We start from the raw sequence: 16,709 nt of genomic DNA on the forward strand, positions 1-16,709 counted from the left end.
ATTAATTATTCTGGTCAGCTCAGGCCAGGGTTAAATAAAAAAGCTTTCAGCACACAGATTTGTATCTGATTTGTTAAAATCAACAGCAGCAACAATAGCAAACTGAAGTTCCTGGAATACATTATTGTAATTGGAAGTGTCTAAAACACAGTCTCCCCAGTGTGCACACACACCATCCATCCATCCATCCATCCATCCATCCACCCAATGAGCAATAGGATATCAACTTCTAGGATAGGATGGTGGGATGAATCTAGATTTTCACATTATTTTACTTCAATGGGTGGTGGTAAACAAATCTTTTTCTCACTCGTTAAACCTAAAGGGACATCTCATTTATATGAAATTGTCTAAAGTGCAAAGGATACCTACCTTGTGAACTTTAAATCGTACCTCACAGAGGTTATAGATTTTTTCTGCTCGTACCCAGTCTAATGTGCTCACCTGCAAGAAATATAAAACATATACATAAAACAATCATTCTCATACACACACACACACAAGGTAACTATGTGAGATGACGGATGTGGTAGTTAACTTGATAGTGGGAGTCATTTTACAATGTGTAAGTACATCAAATCATCACGTTGTACACTTTACATATGTTACAATTTTATTTGTCAATTATACCTCAATAAAGCTGGAATTTTTAAAAAATATACACGAAAAGAAACATATTACTTTTAGTTGGAGAATTTAAAAATTTACAAAAATGGAGTGATTCAATGTGAGCTGTGAGGACAGCTGGAACGCCAAACCACATGCTGCTGAGGACGCTGATGAGCAATCCATGCTCACCTCTGTTGGTGTGTGGGATGAATATATTTAGATACATTATTGTTACAAGAACTTGGGATGTAGGAACTCATCTATTATACACAATTGGGCATGATTTTAGGAATTCATTTTGGATTCCTGTTACATTAAATTAAGGACTAATTTTAGGTTAAATTTAGAGAATTTAAGAGGGTAATGAGTTTGCATGTGAAACTGATATATTTGCTGGAGTGTGACCCTGGGACAAAAACCTTGTGTTTATAGTCCTGCTCTTTAGGAATAAACCCACTAGTCAACTCTATTTCAGAAATGAACAGAAAATTTATTAGCTTATCAATTCAATTGAACATGTTTTTGATTGGTCTGATATTATAGTTCACCACTATTTTAACAACAATAATGATCAAAATCATCCAACTTTTTTTTTTTTTTTGGTGAGGAAGACTGGCCCTGAGCTAACATCTGTTGCCAATCTTCCTCCTTTTGCTTGAGGAAGATTGTCTCTGGGCTAACATCCATGCCCATCTTCCTCTATTTTGTATATGGGATGCTGCCACAGCATGGCTTGAATGAGCAGTGTATAGGTCCGAGCCTGGGATCTGAACCAGTGAACCCCGGCTGCCAAAGCAGAGTGCAGAAACATAACCACTACGCCATGGGGCCGGCCCCCAAAATTATCCAACTTTTGAACGATGTTTTAAGGTTTACAATTCATGTTCACATATATGATCTCTAAATCAAAATATTTCATGTAGAAAAATCTGAAATAGCAGTGTAACAAATTCGGACTTTTTGTTGTTTGCCTTGCACTTACTTTTCAACTATTAAAAATAAAAATAAAAAATAAATAAGAAAATCCAATGTTCACTGTACTGTGTCTTTGAAATACTGAAATGACCACGTATTTAGTCAATTGGTGACCTTCTGGTAACCACGCCACCAAATAAAATACCCAAGACACAGTCACTTTAAAGCCACCACAATCAGAATGCTTCACCAAATAGTCAGCTAATGATGTGAAAATTACACTAATAACTTGCCATTTAATGTTTAATGCTCCAGAGTTAACTCACTGCTACTGTGATTTATAAGATAAAAAATAGGGGCCAGGTGGTGGCATAGCACTTAAGTTCATGCATTCCGCTTCGGCAGCCTGAGTTCCCCAGTTCGGATCCTGGGCGCAGAGCTACTCTATGTGCCGCGTCCCACATAGAAGAGCTACAGCTCTACAACTATGACACACAACTACGTGCTGGGGCTTTGGGGAGAAAAAAGAAACTGGAAGATTGGCAACAGATGTCAGCGCAGGGCCAGTCTTCCTCAAAATAAATAAATAAACAAGTAAAATAAAAAGAGGAGAAGAAGATTAAAAATAGGAAAAAGGTAAGACATAAAAGCGAGAAGGGTCAATTAGAGGGATAACTTGAAGGTTATTTTTGGATCTAGAGTTAGCCGAGGCTTCCCAGGTACTAATTTCGGAGTAGAAGTGAAGGGGTCGAGCCTCTTCCTTGAGGGCAGTGGGAACCGGGCAGCAGTGCTGTGTGACGCCTGAAATAAGAGTGTCGCTCCTGGACTTTCATGACCCCATGACTCCCTACAGCTGACCCCTCTCTCTCTTCAAGGTCCCCCCGCCGGCTGAGTTTCACAGCACACGGGCTGTCAGAGCTAAGGTACCTTTGTAGGATTAGAAAGTGAACACGTAGACACAATTTTTAACTTTCCCAGTTATGAAAATGCTGCTTATTTGGGGGGAATCTGGAAAACACAAAGAAAAAGAATCACTAAGCACACTATTCAGACACATCCTCCCCAACAGTTGACTGGTTGCTGTAAATATACGTTATGCATATTCATGATGTGATGCTTTCCAGATACAGTTTGTAATACCAGTGTTTTCCACTTCTTTAGATACCTTTCAGAAATGTGACTGTCATGACTGTTTAGAATTTCAGTGTGTGGATTCACCTGTCTGTAAGCCTTACCTCTGTGATGGGCATTGCGGACTGCTCTAGGGTTTTCCACTATAACAGTGCAGTGATGCATGCACTTTGTGTACACTGTATTTTAGTGCTGTATTACACTGAACGCGTCTCTCCTTATCAGTATCTGGCGGAACAGCCTCCAGAGTCAGATCCTATGAAAGAGGCTGTGCTTTTCACTGTTTGCAGACTTCAGCCCTATCTCCTCCTCAGTCTACGTTTATACCATTCTTATTAAGCACCTGCCTTCTATAAGTCTGTGGTGGCCACCTGTGGTTTGCGCCACCCCCTTCCATTTCATCTTTCTTGCCAATGGCCACTTCTCTTTCCCCCCGGGGGACTGCCCTTCTCTACCCCCAGCTCACGAGCTCCGGAGGAGTCTGACTGTTCTAGCTGGGGGGGGGATCCGTGCATCTCATCCTCTGAGCCCGAGGACTGACTCAGGAGGAGAACGTGCCCCATCAGAGACACAGGTGAGACTGAGGAGATGCTCGGCTCCTAGGATGGGACCGTCTGTTCTGCAGACTGAGGAAAATGCTTCCACCCTGAGGGCTGCTGGGAGCCGCGCTGGGACCACGTGGACTTTAGTTACTAACCATGTGTGGATACTGGTTATCGATTGTGACACATGCTCTCCCCTACTGAGGATGATAATAATGGGAGGGTGAGGGGGTATAGAGAACTCCCTACTTTCCACTCATTTTTCTGTAAACCTAAAGCTGATCTAAAAGACAAAGTCTATTAATTAAAAAGAAAGTGGATCTTTCTCTTCCTTGCCCTCTGTCTAGTTTACCTGAAGTCCACATCTTCTCAAAGACTCGGCTCAACCAACCATCCTCAGATGCCTTTTCCGATGGCCGGGGCAGGTGTGCCTCCCTCTGCCGAGTCCCAGCAGCTCCACCATCTATTCTCCCTCATGTGACACTTGGGCAAGGCTGTTTTCCTGTTAGTTATCACTTGTGGAGCAGACCCTCCGAGTATGGAGCGGAGCCCTGTGCACAGCAGGCACGTGGGGGGTGAGCGCAGACGGGCGCGCCCCAGGGGGAAGAACGCTTAGTTAACGCAACCAGATAACGCAGAAGTGGAGGGTGCAAAATCAGATTGGCAGGGCACAGCTCCACCTCTTCACAAATATGAAACCCTTCCCTTTCCCTATGTGGATGCAATGTGCACACTTCTTTAATTTAGCAAAAGCACACCATGAAGTACTTCTGAGTTTCTTCTTGAAGCAAATTATCTCAAAAATATTAACTATGTCCTTCAGAGCTCTTTTCACTTTTTATTTTTATTAGTTATAGCTCTAGAAACCTTCTAGGATATAACAACCCAACGCTAAATACAACAATCTCACAGATAGGGATGATTTAGGATAAGACCATTTCCAAGATAACTAAGATAAGAATCTAACGAGCTGGTTAAGGAACTAGTCCAAATGGGAGACCAGCTGCTACAATAAAGTGAAGAAATGTGTGTATATGTTTATCTCTATCTGCGTATGTGCACATATAATATACACAGTTAATGCATATATACATTATACACATAATGTATATTATAATACATTGTATACATAATATATAATGTGTATATATAGAATTAGAAGGTAAAGTTCAAAATTATAAGTAATGTATATATAATAATGTACACTATATATAGTTTATTTTATGTATAATTTATATTATAATGTGTATATATTGTATATAATGTGTATGTATATATACAATTAGAAGGTAAATGAAAAGTTCAGAATTGGAGGTTTGATAGACAGTGGTGTAGTGACAAAACTAAAGTTGTGAAGTCCGACATTCCTAGAGTTTTGTACTAAACCTGAGCACAGCCAGGTGTCACCTGGAAGCTCATTATGATGCAGAGTCCTGGCCCCAATCATTTGAATTGTTCAGATTTAACAAGTTTGGTGTGGGGCTCAGAGATCTTGATTTTTGCTTTTAAGTAAATTTACCATTGATGTAATAAAAGGGAATCTCAAACTGTGAAATCATGTGAGCCAGCAGCCTCAGCATCTCCTGGGAGCTTGTCAGAAATGTAGAATCTCAGGTCCACCCCAGACCAACCAGATTAGAATCTGTGTTTTAAAACATTCCTGGGTGATTCCTATGTGCATTAGTGTTCTTGGTAACTCTGTTGTGCTGGTCTTTTAAGAAAACGATCTGAGGGTAAAAAGCCTGACTCATACCTTTTAACAAGAAAAGAAGAAAAACTGATGGTGAAAGAGAGGAAGGATGGATTGTGAATTAAGAAAACTATATTTACAAAGCAGATGCATAGTCATTATTCACGCTACAAAAGAATTCCTTGGGGCTGGCCCAGTGGCGCAAGTGGTTAAGTGCGCGCGCTCCACTGCGGCGGCCCGGGGTTCGCCGGTTTGGATCCCGGGCGCGCACAGACGCACCGCTTGTCAAGCCATGCTGTGGAGGTGTCCCATATAAAGTAGAGGAAGATAGGGACGGATGTTAGCCCAGGGCCAGTCTTCCTCAGCAAAAAAACCAGGAGGATTGGCAGATGTTAGCTCAGGGCCGATCTTCCTCTCACACACACACACAAAGAATTTCCTTATTTTGCTAACTAGATGCTCCATGAGGTGAGATTTCTTTAAATCAAGGGATCTCTAATGCAGCAAACGTGATTTGTTTTACTCTCTAGTTTTCAGGACCGCATTTCTTTTGTGGAAAGGAGTAAAAACTCCTAGTAGTAAGAGAGAAATGTGGAGAGAAGCACTCTGTGCCATTACAGTACCTTCCTGTCCTCAGAGAAACGATTTTATGTGACTGGAATGGGATGCAACCCACTGTATCCGTACATCCTTACTGGTGACTCAGAAACCAGGATAAGGAAAATGATCCGAGCTGACACCTCGATCTCCAACTAGGACATGACAAAAAGGAAATTACCAGACTCCGTGATGTAAAAGCTAAGACCAATGGTTTTGTAACCACATACCATTGATATTTTTTCCAAATAATGACAGTTGATAATTTTCTATTTTATCTGACCACATTTGACTTGAAATGTAGCAGAAATTTTTGACTATAAGATGCAATATCTTGGCATCTTTTAATATTATTGTGGAACCCTTAATATGTAGTCCCAGGGGTGATCTAGAGTAATGCCGTATTAGAAAAACAATTGTCTAATATTTCTTCAGTCTACAAATCTTCACTTAAATTATTTCTTTCCAGGTAAAAATTTTTTAAATGATAGAAGATACTTGCCTAATTGACACTCTTAAAATTGCTTCTAATATTTCTTGCATATTCATAGGCAACTGCTATATAATTTATATGTTAATGCTATAAAATGCTGTAAAATTGATTTTATAACTGTTTTTTAACACATTTGAATGATGTTTGAAAACATGGAGAGCTGAAACATTATTCTTCTGACTCCAATCTGCAAATCAGAAATAACTCTTCTGGGTAACAGAGGAGAGTGAGAGGGCCCGGGGAGTCCTGGCTGAAACCCCCCTTTCCAGCATCTGTTAGTGGACTGGAAAGAGCCAGGGTGAGCGCCCACCTCACCTGTCTCCCCTTCACAGGATAACTCAGCTGGAAAACACAGGCTTCCTGCTCCTCCCATGGCTCCTTTGCTTTCTTCCATCCCTTTCCCTCGTCTTGAAGGAGCTCAGAAGCCATCCTTGAATACAGCACTTTATCTTGTAGGTTTTCCTAAATTATGTGCCACAGAATATTTGAGCCTTTTAAGAATTCATTTAAATATTCTGACACAAAGTGTTGAGAAACAAGGCTCTGTGAATGCAGTCAAGCTTTCTGAGTGAAATCCCTGCTCCTGGGGGAGGATGACTGAGTGGTGACCAAGCAGATAAAGACTCCGAGGACAGAGACAGTGAGCCATCAGGCCGTCTGCAGAGGTACATCTTTTGGAGCCACTGGTTCACGTTCCAAAGGGAAACGGACCAGAGACCCTCCTCTCCCAGGAGAGCTCGTTTCCATTAGTAAGACAAAGTGTCCCTCCTTCTGAGCCAGGCACCTGTCTAAGCTCCGGGGGGCAAGACTCCGGAGTTCCTCCTCTGGCTCAACCCTCTGTCTGTGCATCTGTGGGGCATCAGAATTTGCCATCCCAAAACGTGTGTCTTGGCTTGATTATTTTTAAGAACAAAAGACTCAGAAAGAAACTTTGACCTTTCACCTAACTGCCTTAAAAGAATTTAAGATAGAAGGCCGGTCCCAGGAAGGAGCTATCACTATAGATAACTATAGTATAATATGAACTAGGTGTGGTGGACAGGAAGTCACCTAGCAAGGCCCATTTTTATCAAAGTTCTCTCCGGTCCCATTGTCTATAGATGGCCCAGCAAACATTTGTTTACCAAACATTTGCTTTTCTATCTCCATGTGATTTGCTTTCTTCCCCTTTGAAGTCCCAAACCACTACCCCCAACATCCTCCTCTGTCTTTAATTAAGGTGGTATTTAAGGTGGTGGCTTTGGCCATTTTGGTGAGTTACTCAGTTTTCCTGGGTTTCTCCCATATATATGTTATTAAATTTCATTTTCTCCTGTTAATCTGTCTCATGTCAATTTAATTCTTGGACCAGCCAGAAGAACCTAGAGGGTAAAGGAATATTCCTCCTCCTCTATGTTGGCAAATTGCCACCAGCTTCAGGATACAAAATCCAAGACCAGACAAAAATATATATAAATATATAGGTATAAATTCACTCACTATATTTTAACCACGGGCACTCTAGGACCAGTTCAACTGACCCCATCTTATCAACAGAGTGATTAAGAGTTGTTTTTCACAAACTAAGAGTTGACCCCTTGTCCAGTTCAGGCTGGTTGAGACCACCAACCCATCAACTGGGCCTGTACAAAAGCCTGATAAGTGATCCTTTTGATGTCAAAGAGCTGAAAACTCCACCCTCAGGTCATACTAAGGCCACCATTTTGTAAACATGGGTCCTATGAAGAGCCATGAAGCTTGACTACGGTTGTGCAGATCATCAATTACTTCACTTCTCCCTACCTCCTATCATCTATCTCCACACTTCAGACGGCCCTGCCCTTCATCTCATAAATTTTGCCCCAAGCCCTGGATCGGGGAGACAGACCTGAGAGCATTGCCTCCTGTCTCCTTGCTGGTTGACCTCACAATAAAGCTTTTTCTTTTCTCAAAAGCTGATGCCGTAATAATTTCTTTTATGCACATCAGGCAGAGAACCCCCACTTTGTGCAGTATAATATTTGGTGTATTGCTTTTACAATGAGAAGTTGCTGAATATTAATAGTAAAATTTCATCTGTTAGATTCAAATGCATTAGAATTTTCAAACACATTAATAAATATATAAATTAAGTCAGTGTTCACCATGGCCTGTGGGGCATTCCAGCTGGCATTTATTATCCCTGACAAAGAATGGAAGAAACTGTTGAAGAGGGTAAATAATGTGCCTATAGTCCCAGCTGGTAAACAGAAAGATGTGTTTAGAACCCATAGTTTGTATTATTAATTTACAACCTATTCTACTAAGCCACTATTTCCCTAATGTTTTGTGGAGTAAGTCTTTTCCTTTGTCTTACAAAATCTTCCCAGCTCCCCTTTCAAAATATGCTTTTTTGTGTGTGTGAGGAAGACCAGCCCTGAGCTAACATCCGATGCCAATCCTCCTCTTTTCTGCTGAGGAAGACTGGCCCTGGGCTAACATCTGTGCCCATCTTCCTCCACTTTATATGGGATGCTGTCACAGCATGGCTTGACAAGCGGTGTGTCGGTGCACGCCCGGGATCCAAACCGGCGAACCTTGGGCTGTTGCAGCAGAGCACGTGCACTTAACTGCTTGCACCACCAGGCTGGCCCCTAAAATATGCTTTTGTTATTTTGGATAATATATGAAAAATTATTTAAAACATTTTATTTTAAACTAGCATGATACCATTATGCAATGGTAAAATTCAATTTTTTTCTATTTAAAAAGTTATCATGTTTCCAGTTCTGCATGTAAGGAGCTTGGAAGTCACCACTCCTACCTAACAACGAGTAAAAAGCTGAACAGACTGAAAACTCAACAACTCTTCTTGGGTCCACAAGAGAGGGGAGGACACAGGGCAAACTGCTGCCCCCAAGACTGGGGAGACAACAGATCAACACAGGTCAGCACGTCCTCCCAGAGCAGAGGCCCAGAGTGGACTGCTGCGGAACGGTAGTCAGTGAATTGTGGGAGGCTCAGGACAGACAAGTCTGAGAGATAAAAACTCCAGGGGACCCAGTCACAGGGTGACAATACGGTGAGGTTTACCTCCAGGAGCTCGACCAGGTTTCCATAGTAAATATGGAAGAAAAACCTCCACCATGCTTCCAGCTGGGAAATGAGGAAAGGAACCCTTCTGAAACAGCTCACAGCACTCTGTTCTTAACAAGGTTGCCCTCAGGGGAAACTAGTTAAAGGAGTGTAAGCTGCTGGGGTATTATCAGAGCCTAACTGACCTGGGGGAGGGAAATACCCAATGCCAGCCCCTCTAGTCATCCTTGCCCACCGAAGAGGGAAGAAAAAAACTAAGACACACTTGTGAAACTCACAGTCCAGAGGCACAGGCTCACGAAAGCCTGAGGCGTAATCACGGGACCGTGGAAGGCGTCCCCCCTGCTCACCACACCTTTAAGGACGAGATACAGCTGCTGTTGCTTTTACCCAGTACGTCGTGTCCCGCTGTTAAGAAAATTAAATTCCAAAAGAAGCATCCCTTGGCATAGCAAATTCTCAGGAAGTTATTTTGTGGATACTGACAAGCTGATTCTAAAGTTTAGGAGTAGAAGCAAAAGACCGAGAATAAGCAACACAATATTGAAGGAGAAGACAAAGTCAGAACACTAATGCTACCCGACTCGAAGACTTACTATACACTATAGTAATCAACACGGTGTGGTATTGGTGAAAGAAACAACAAATAGATTAAGGGAACAATCGATAGAGAGCCCAGATACAGACCCCATAAATATAGTCAACTGCTGCTTGACAAAGGAGCAAAGGCGATACAACGGAGCAAAGACGTTCTCTTCAACAAACGGTGCTGGAACTACTGGACATCCACATGCAAAACCAGGAGTCTAGACACAGACCTTACACCCTTCACAAAAATGAACTCAAAATGGGTCACAGACCTAAATGTAAAATGCAAAACTATAAAACTTCTAGAAGAGAACATAACAAGAAAGCCTAGATGACCTCGGTTATGGCAATGACTTCTCAAACACAACACCAAAGGCATGATCCCTGAAAGAATAATTGATAAGCTGGACTTCACTAAAATTAAACACTTCTGCTCTGTGAAAGACGCTGTAAAGAGAATGAGAAGACAGACTGGAGAAAAATATGTGCAAGACACATCTGATAAAGGACTGTTAATCAAAATACACAAAGAACTCTTAAAACTCAACCATTAGAAAACAAACAAGCTGAGTAAAAAATGGGTGAAAGACCTTCCCAGACACCTCCCCCAAAAGGATATGCAGATGGAAAATAAGCATATGAACAGATGCTCCACATTGAGTCTTCAGGGAAATGCAAATTAAAACAACAATGTGATAGGACTACACACCCATTAGAATGGCCAAAATCAAAAACTCTGACAACACCAAACGCTATGAGGATGTGGAACAACAGGAACTCTCATACCTTGCTGGTGGGAATGCAAAATGGTGCAGCCACTTTGGAAGACAGTTTGGCGGTTTCTTAGAAAATTAACCGTAGGCTTGCCACATGATCCAACGATTATGCTCGTTGGTATTTACTCAAAGGGACTGAAAACTTACGTCCACACAAAAACCTGCACATGGATGTTTACAGCAATTTTATTTATAATCGCCAAAACTTGGAAGCAACCAAGATGTCCTTCAGTAGATGAATGGATAAATAAACTGGGACTTCCAGACAGTGGAATATTATTCACCAATAAAAAGAAATGAGCTATCAAGCCATGAAAAGACTTGGAGGACCCTGAAATGCATACCACTAAGTGAAAGAAGCCAATCTGAAAAGGCTCCATACTATATGATTCCAACTATACGACACTCTGGAAAAGGCAAAACTATGGAGCCAGGAAAAAGATCAGAGGTTGCCAGGGGATGGGGGAAGGAGGGATGGATAGGCAGAGCACAGAGGATTTTTAGGGCAGTGAAACTATTCTGTATGATACTATAGTGATAGATACATGTCATTACACATTTGTCCAAACCCATAGAATGTACAACAGCAAGAGTGAACCCAAATGTAAACTACGGACGCTGGGTAATTATGATGTGTCAATGTGGGTTCATCCTTGGTAAAAAATGTACCATCTTGTGGGGGACGTTGATAGTGGGAGAGGCTGCAGATGTGTAGGGACTGGGAGTAGATGGGAAATCTCTGTGCCCCTCTAATTTACTGTAATCCTAAAACTGCTCTGTTTTCCTTATTTAATTAAAATAGAAATGGAACAGCTGCCATTTCTACCTTTAAAGATGTGAATGAACTCTTGGAAATCTTTCCAGAAGTCTGGGAGATGGAGTGTCAACATCACACTGAAAATGATTTCCTAGACTCATCCAAGGTCTTGCTGTTCCTTTACCAGAAACAGCACAGACCAAAGCACATCAAAATGGCCTCACTCTTTTCTTTTCTTTATGTCCATAAAGAAACAGAAGTTGCTGCTGACGACTCTGAGAAGAGAATGGGGATGGTGGGAAGTCGTCTTCCGCAGAAATTGTTAGGAGTGAGAACTGAACAAAGGAACCACCTGCTGGGAAGCACCTTAATCTGGAAGGAGAACGAGACACCAGATAGCTTACAGAAAAGACGAGGAGGCCGGTGTTTCATTATGAGGAGGTAAGGCACAGGTCTGTCTCCATATCAAAGATGCAACTCTGTCTCTGAGGAACTGGAAATTAGGTAAAGGAGGAGGTGAAGAGCTAGAGACAGAGCAAGACAGACAGACAGACAGACAGAAAGAAAGAGATATAGAGAGTATGACAAGAGAGGCTGCCCTGTCTGGAACGGGTAGTGCCAAGCTGCCAGAGGGAACACACAGGGTTGTTTATTTGTTCGTTTGTTTTCATACAGTTCAAATGACGAAGAAACCACAACACACCAGGGCAAAATCCTCTAGTGACTGCAGAAGCGGAGGGTGTGTGGGCAGCAGTTGGCCAGGTGGGCGTGGGGACGCATCGTGAACCGAGCAGGCCACCGTGTGGACAGTTCCTATACTCTTGTGATAGTTTGTGAGTCCTAAAACAAAGAGAAATGTGACTTGCCTCACAATATAGTAGCTGCTTCTGTGGCTTTCAACACGTTCCAGCCCCCCACCCAGTTCTCGCTGCCTCCTGCCCTGTTTTCAACCCCAGGAACAGGATGCTCGCCTTGGGGCTGACGCACCAGCATCTGGATCTGAGCACCAGCGATCCCAGCATGCTGTGGCTAAGTTCATCTACATTTTCACAAAGGAGAAGTACGTTTAAATTAAGAAGCCAATTCTATAGCCACAACCGAGCGCTGTAAACCAACGTATGAAGAGGAAGCAGTTTTAAATTTAGATTCAGATGCATCAGGATTTCTTTAAATGAATGATTTCAAAATCAAATGTAAAGAGGGACTCAGTTTACAACCAAGAAGCCCCAAATGAACACCGAGGACAGTTGTTCAGTTGTTTCACTTTTTTCCAGATAAGCAGGCAAATTCACCACAAATTATGGGAGCAAGTTCCCGGAGGAACCACAGGAGGCAGCAGATGCCAGCACATTCTTCACGCTGAGTTCCCTGAGATGTGACGACAGGTGGGGTCTACTTGGAATTTCGGGTCCGCCTGGGGCTGGCTCTGTGAATGGCTCAAGCTTTCCTGGGCTGAAAGAGGACGTACAGTTCCCTGCAAGCATCAGTGACCTGGCACCTCCTCCAGATTCCTCCAGAAATAACTTGCAGACTTGAAAGCGCCGTGCGGGAACAGAATGACTAGGAGACTGAATTTTAGTTCAATTCAGCTTGGTTAATTCGAGATCCCCCCTTGAGGCTTTCTCCCTGCAGAGGAGCACGTGCACGCACGGGGGGCACTCACCCAGCCTTGTGTCCGTGGGGGAGCCGTGTCTGAGGACGGGACATGAGGTTGCGCTCACGGAGGGCTCACCCTGACAGGCGGGGTGTGCAGAGCGCCCTGCGTGCTGGCTCTCCTTCTCTCTCCACACACCCTCCGGCAGGGGCTGCTTTATAAACACCACTCTGCAAGTGGGGCACCTGAGGCTCAGGGAGGCCAACAACCCCCCAGACGACTGGGCGTGACACCCGCCTGCCGTGACTCCAGACTCGCCTCTGGGTCTTGGAACAACTGTCACTCCATTATCTGTGCGTGGGGGGTCAGGTCATGGCGCCCACACACAAATCTCATGAACGAGGGGTGGCCTGGGGGCAACGAGCAAAAGCAGGAAACACAAGGGGAGCCTTGTTTGCCGCAGTGACCTTGAACTCTCCCACAAACCCTCAGACCCACATTTCCAGGGCGTTGCCCAGCCGTGGGTGACGAGGAACCGGAGTGGCAGACCTCTGATCCGACGCCACTCAGGCATTTTAGAGAAAGAAGCAATTACATGTGGCTGGAAAGGATCCGATCTTTTAATTAGAAGAACTGAGGGAGCGGCAGGGTGCCTCCTCCCCGTGCGGGGAACTTCTGCAGCTCAAACGCTGGAGAGCCGAGGCCTCGGCCCCACTGCTCAGGAAGGGAACCATCTCTGATTCATGCATGATTCCCGTCTCAAATAATTCCTACAGTTCCTGCAAATTATGTGACTTGTTACTAGTGAAATAAAGTTTGAACGCGCCTTTTGGTGAATGTGTTCATAAGCTCTTCCTGTCCTTCCATTTTCCAGGCCCAGCAGCTGGCTGACAGGGCGCCACAGACTATCAGAGCCACTGTGGGCAGGGTGGCCTCGCTAACGTGCCCTTCATGGGTCCTCGAACCTCAGAGAGAGCAGTGTGCTTTGCATTTAGTGGAAAAAGAGGTGAGTCCATATTAATCTTTTACAGCCATATCTGCATGTGCGAATCACTGCTGGCAAATGAACACGAGGATACACCCATGGTCGGCCCCCTTTGGGAGGACACGACATTCAAGGTCTGAACTGGGACCCTTTTGAAACTGAAGTGACTTCTAATAATAATTATTTTGAGACAACAGTGAAATCCTGTGCCCACGGGACAGCGATGGCCTAGGGTCCCTCCATCCCGCAGGACCCACAGTTAGATCACAACAACCCTTTGTTGGTAACTCTGCTTTAATTTATCAAAATCAAATGACAGCTGTTAAATTGCACATTTTCCAAACACATATTAGCTGCCCAGGTGAAAATTAGCTCTTCTTTTTACTTTCATACTTGATTTTTTCCTATTCCTATGAAGTGACATTGGGAAAATAAGTGTCCCATTTTAGAAAAGTGTATTTCTCACCACCTTCCCTTTTGATCCACGAAGTGCCCATGCATCTGTCCTCAGTCAAAACTTTTAAAACAACAAAGCAGAGCAGGTCTAAGTTTATGAACTTTAATATAATTTAAATGCTGAGACATGACACCTAATATTTTAGAGGATTTAAATATTCTGCAGATGAAAATAAAAATAAAGCCAAAGTCATACCATATCAGGGCAACAGGCTGTGGTAAACTGAAGTCACTATTACTTTTCTTTGAAAAATGAAAATCCACCTACGCCAGAAATCATTTGTATAAAAACCTGATAAAGGGGCCGGCCCTGTGGCGTAGCGGTTAAGTGCGCGCGCTCCGCTGCTGGCGGCCGGGGTTTGGATCCCGGGGGCGCACTGACGCACCGCTTGTCCGGCCATGCTGTGGCTCCCACAAAAAGCGGAGGAAGATGGGCACGGATGTTAGCTCAGGGCCAATCTTCCTCAGCAAAAAGAGGAGGACTGACATGGATGTTAGCTCAGGGCTGATCTTCCTCACACACACACACAAAAACCTGATAAAGCAGGTTTCTTCCAACTGTGCCTGGAGCCAACGCTCGGGATTCGTCACACCTGAAGGGAAAGCTGCTTCTGAGCACTCAGGAGCTTCCTGCAAAGCGCCTGGCTTTCCGAAAACAATCCGAGTAGGCCCCGGCGGGAGAGCGACTGTGCTGCCCGTCCCAAGTCACTAAGAAGATGCAATTCCTGGAGTTTCTGGAGCACTAGCCACACGGGGCTCCAACCCTCAGATGGAATTATCAGCTCATACGGGACTTTAATGGCCCCTTGTAAGGAAGCTAAATCGCTTTACTGGGGTTATGTACAGAGTAAGCGAAAGCTCTCAAGGTGCAGATGGCTCCTGGGCACAAAGTCACAGATTCGCTGCAGCAGCAAGGAGCAGCTTCCAGTCCCGAAAAAGAATCACCAAAACCTTCATTTATTGGCAACAGAACTGGGAAAGCTCACCTGGTTCCACTGAGGAAATCAAGGCTTGGAGAGCGAATGAGGGGTGAGCAGGGGCCAGACCCGAGTCAGCAGACCCCTCATGTGCCCCTTCTGCTCCCCCAGGTCAGCTGAGCACTCAGGCCTGCAGACGCCATCAGCGTCACTCAGCACCAGGCAGGCGTGAGGTATCCGTGAAAAGATGTGGAGTGTTCTAGCGATCCCTAAAACATCCGTAATTTAGAAGATGTAGCTAAATATGAGAAAAGAAAGGAGCAGAATATAGAGGCTGGCTTGTCAGTGCTAACGAAGACGGGGCGGGACAGCAAAGCCACGTGTGTCCCAGGGACCTGGGCACTTGCCGAGGGTGTGCACCGCGAGGGCGCAGCGTCCACTCCACCTCCATTTACCACTCAGTCCTTTTCCTCAGAGCAGAGACCTGAACAGATTTCAGATTTCTAAGCACAATATTTATGGTAGTAAAAGGCGAGGTTTGCTTCAGGCAAATCTGAGCAGCTGAGGTCAGGGAACATACTCCATGATGTGGTGTGTGTGTCGTGCGTCAATGCCGAGAAAATCGGCCGTGGGGCTTCAAAATAAACAAGCAAAATCTGGTAGTAATAAAAATCACATCATCCATCTCGTGATTGTGGAGATCTCCTGCACCCCCACCCCCCAAAAAATTAGAATTTCTGTCCATGAAGTTTAAACTGCCATGGGAGGTGAATTAAATTGCCGTTTGCTCCAACAGCTATAGAAATTTGATTAAATACTTAAAGCATTTCTCACAATTTAGAATTTTGTACGTGGGGAAAAATTACACCTTGAGACTCTTTAACAGTTAACAAGAAAAGAAAAATGCAAAGGACTTTGGGTGTGTGGTGTGGGACGTGCAGTCACATCCCCTCCCTGTTCAGAGGGGGCGGGGCCTCCCGCGTCAGGTGCTGAGCGGGAGGTAGGAACCACATGGCGGGGAGCTGAGACACTCTCCCTCCTCATGAGGTCAGGCGAGGGCAGAGCCGCCCGGTGGCGATTTTCCTTCTGTGACCGGACGTGGGAGACACCTCTGCTGGGAGCCTAACAAGTACTGACTGTTGATGGCCCCGTCTGGGATTCACCAATCATACTCAGAGTCGGCTGCTGCCTCACTGCACAGCCCGAACTGAGGCCGTTATCTGTGTTTATTTTTGTTTTACTTTGTTAGATGAAACCATATAAAATTATATTTAGCAACAAATGTTAAAGTACATTATTACATTTGTTTTGAGGAGAAGTCAGTGATTACTTATGCAAATATTTAGAGACCTTTTCAGCATCAGTAAATTCACAGCACTGGCTTATCAAAGACCCATGCCCCTACATGCAACGTGGTCTCCTGGATTGGGTCCTGGGACAGAAGAGGTACCTTAGTGGAAAACCTGGTTTGACAGAGTCTGTGGTTTAGTTACAGTGCTGCACCACTGGTAATTTTCCAGTTTTAACAAACATCCCACAGACATGTAAGGGGTTGACATCTGGGGAGACCAGGAGGAGGGCTTCTCCATACCGGTATGTGCAACT

General features: G+C 44.2%; 1 protein-coding gene across 5 annotated transcripts in view; it reads right to left on the bottom strand.

Annotated features, from left to right (window-relative positions):
• The window catches only part of SNTG2 (syntrophin gamma 2), a 327,759-nt gene that overhangs the window by 69,481 nt on the left and 241,569 nt on the right, over positions 1-16,709 (bottom strand). For all 5 annotated transcript variants that reach the window (XM_087437204.1, XM_087437201.1, XM_087437202.1 and 2 more), the window contains exon 13: positions 373-444. In XM_087437204.1, the coding sequence (XP_087293330.1) occupies positions 373-444 (72 nt within the window). The remainder of the gene's footprint in view (positions 1-372; positions 445-16,709) is intronic.

The sequence above is a fragment of the Ceratotherium simum genome, chromosome 11 (assembly GCF_057802395.1).
Source record: "Ceratotherium simum simum isolate JZ-2026a chromosome 11, ASM5780239v1, whole genome shotgun sequence".
NCBI classification, from domain to species: domain Eukaryota; kingdom Metazoa; phylum Chordata; class Mammalia; order Perissodactyla; family Rhinocerotidae; genus Ceratotherium; species Ceratotherium simum.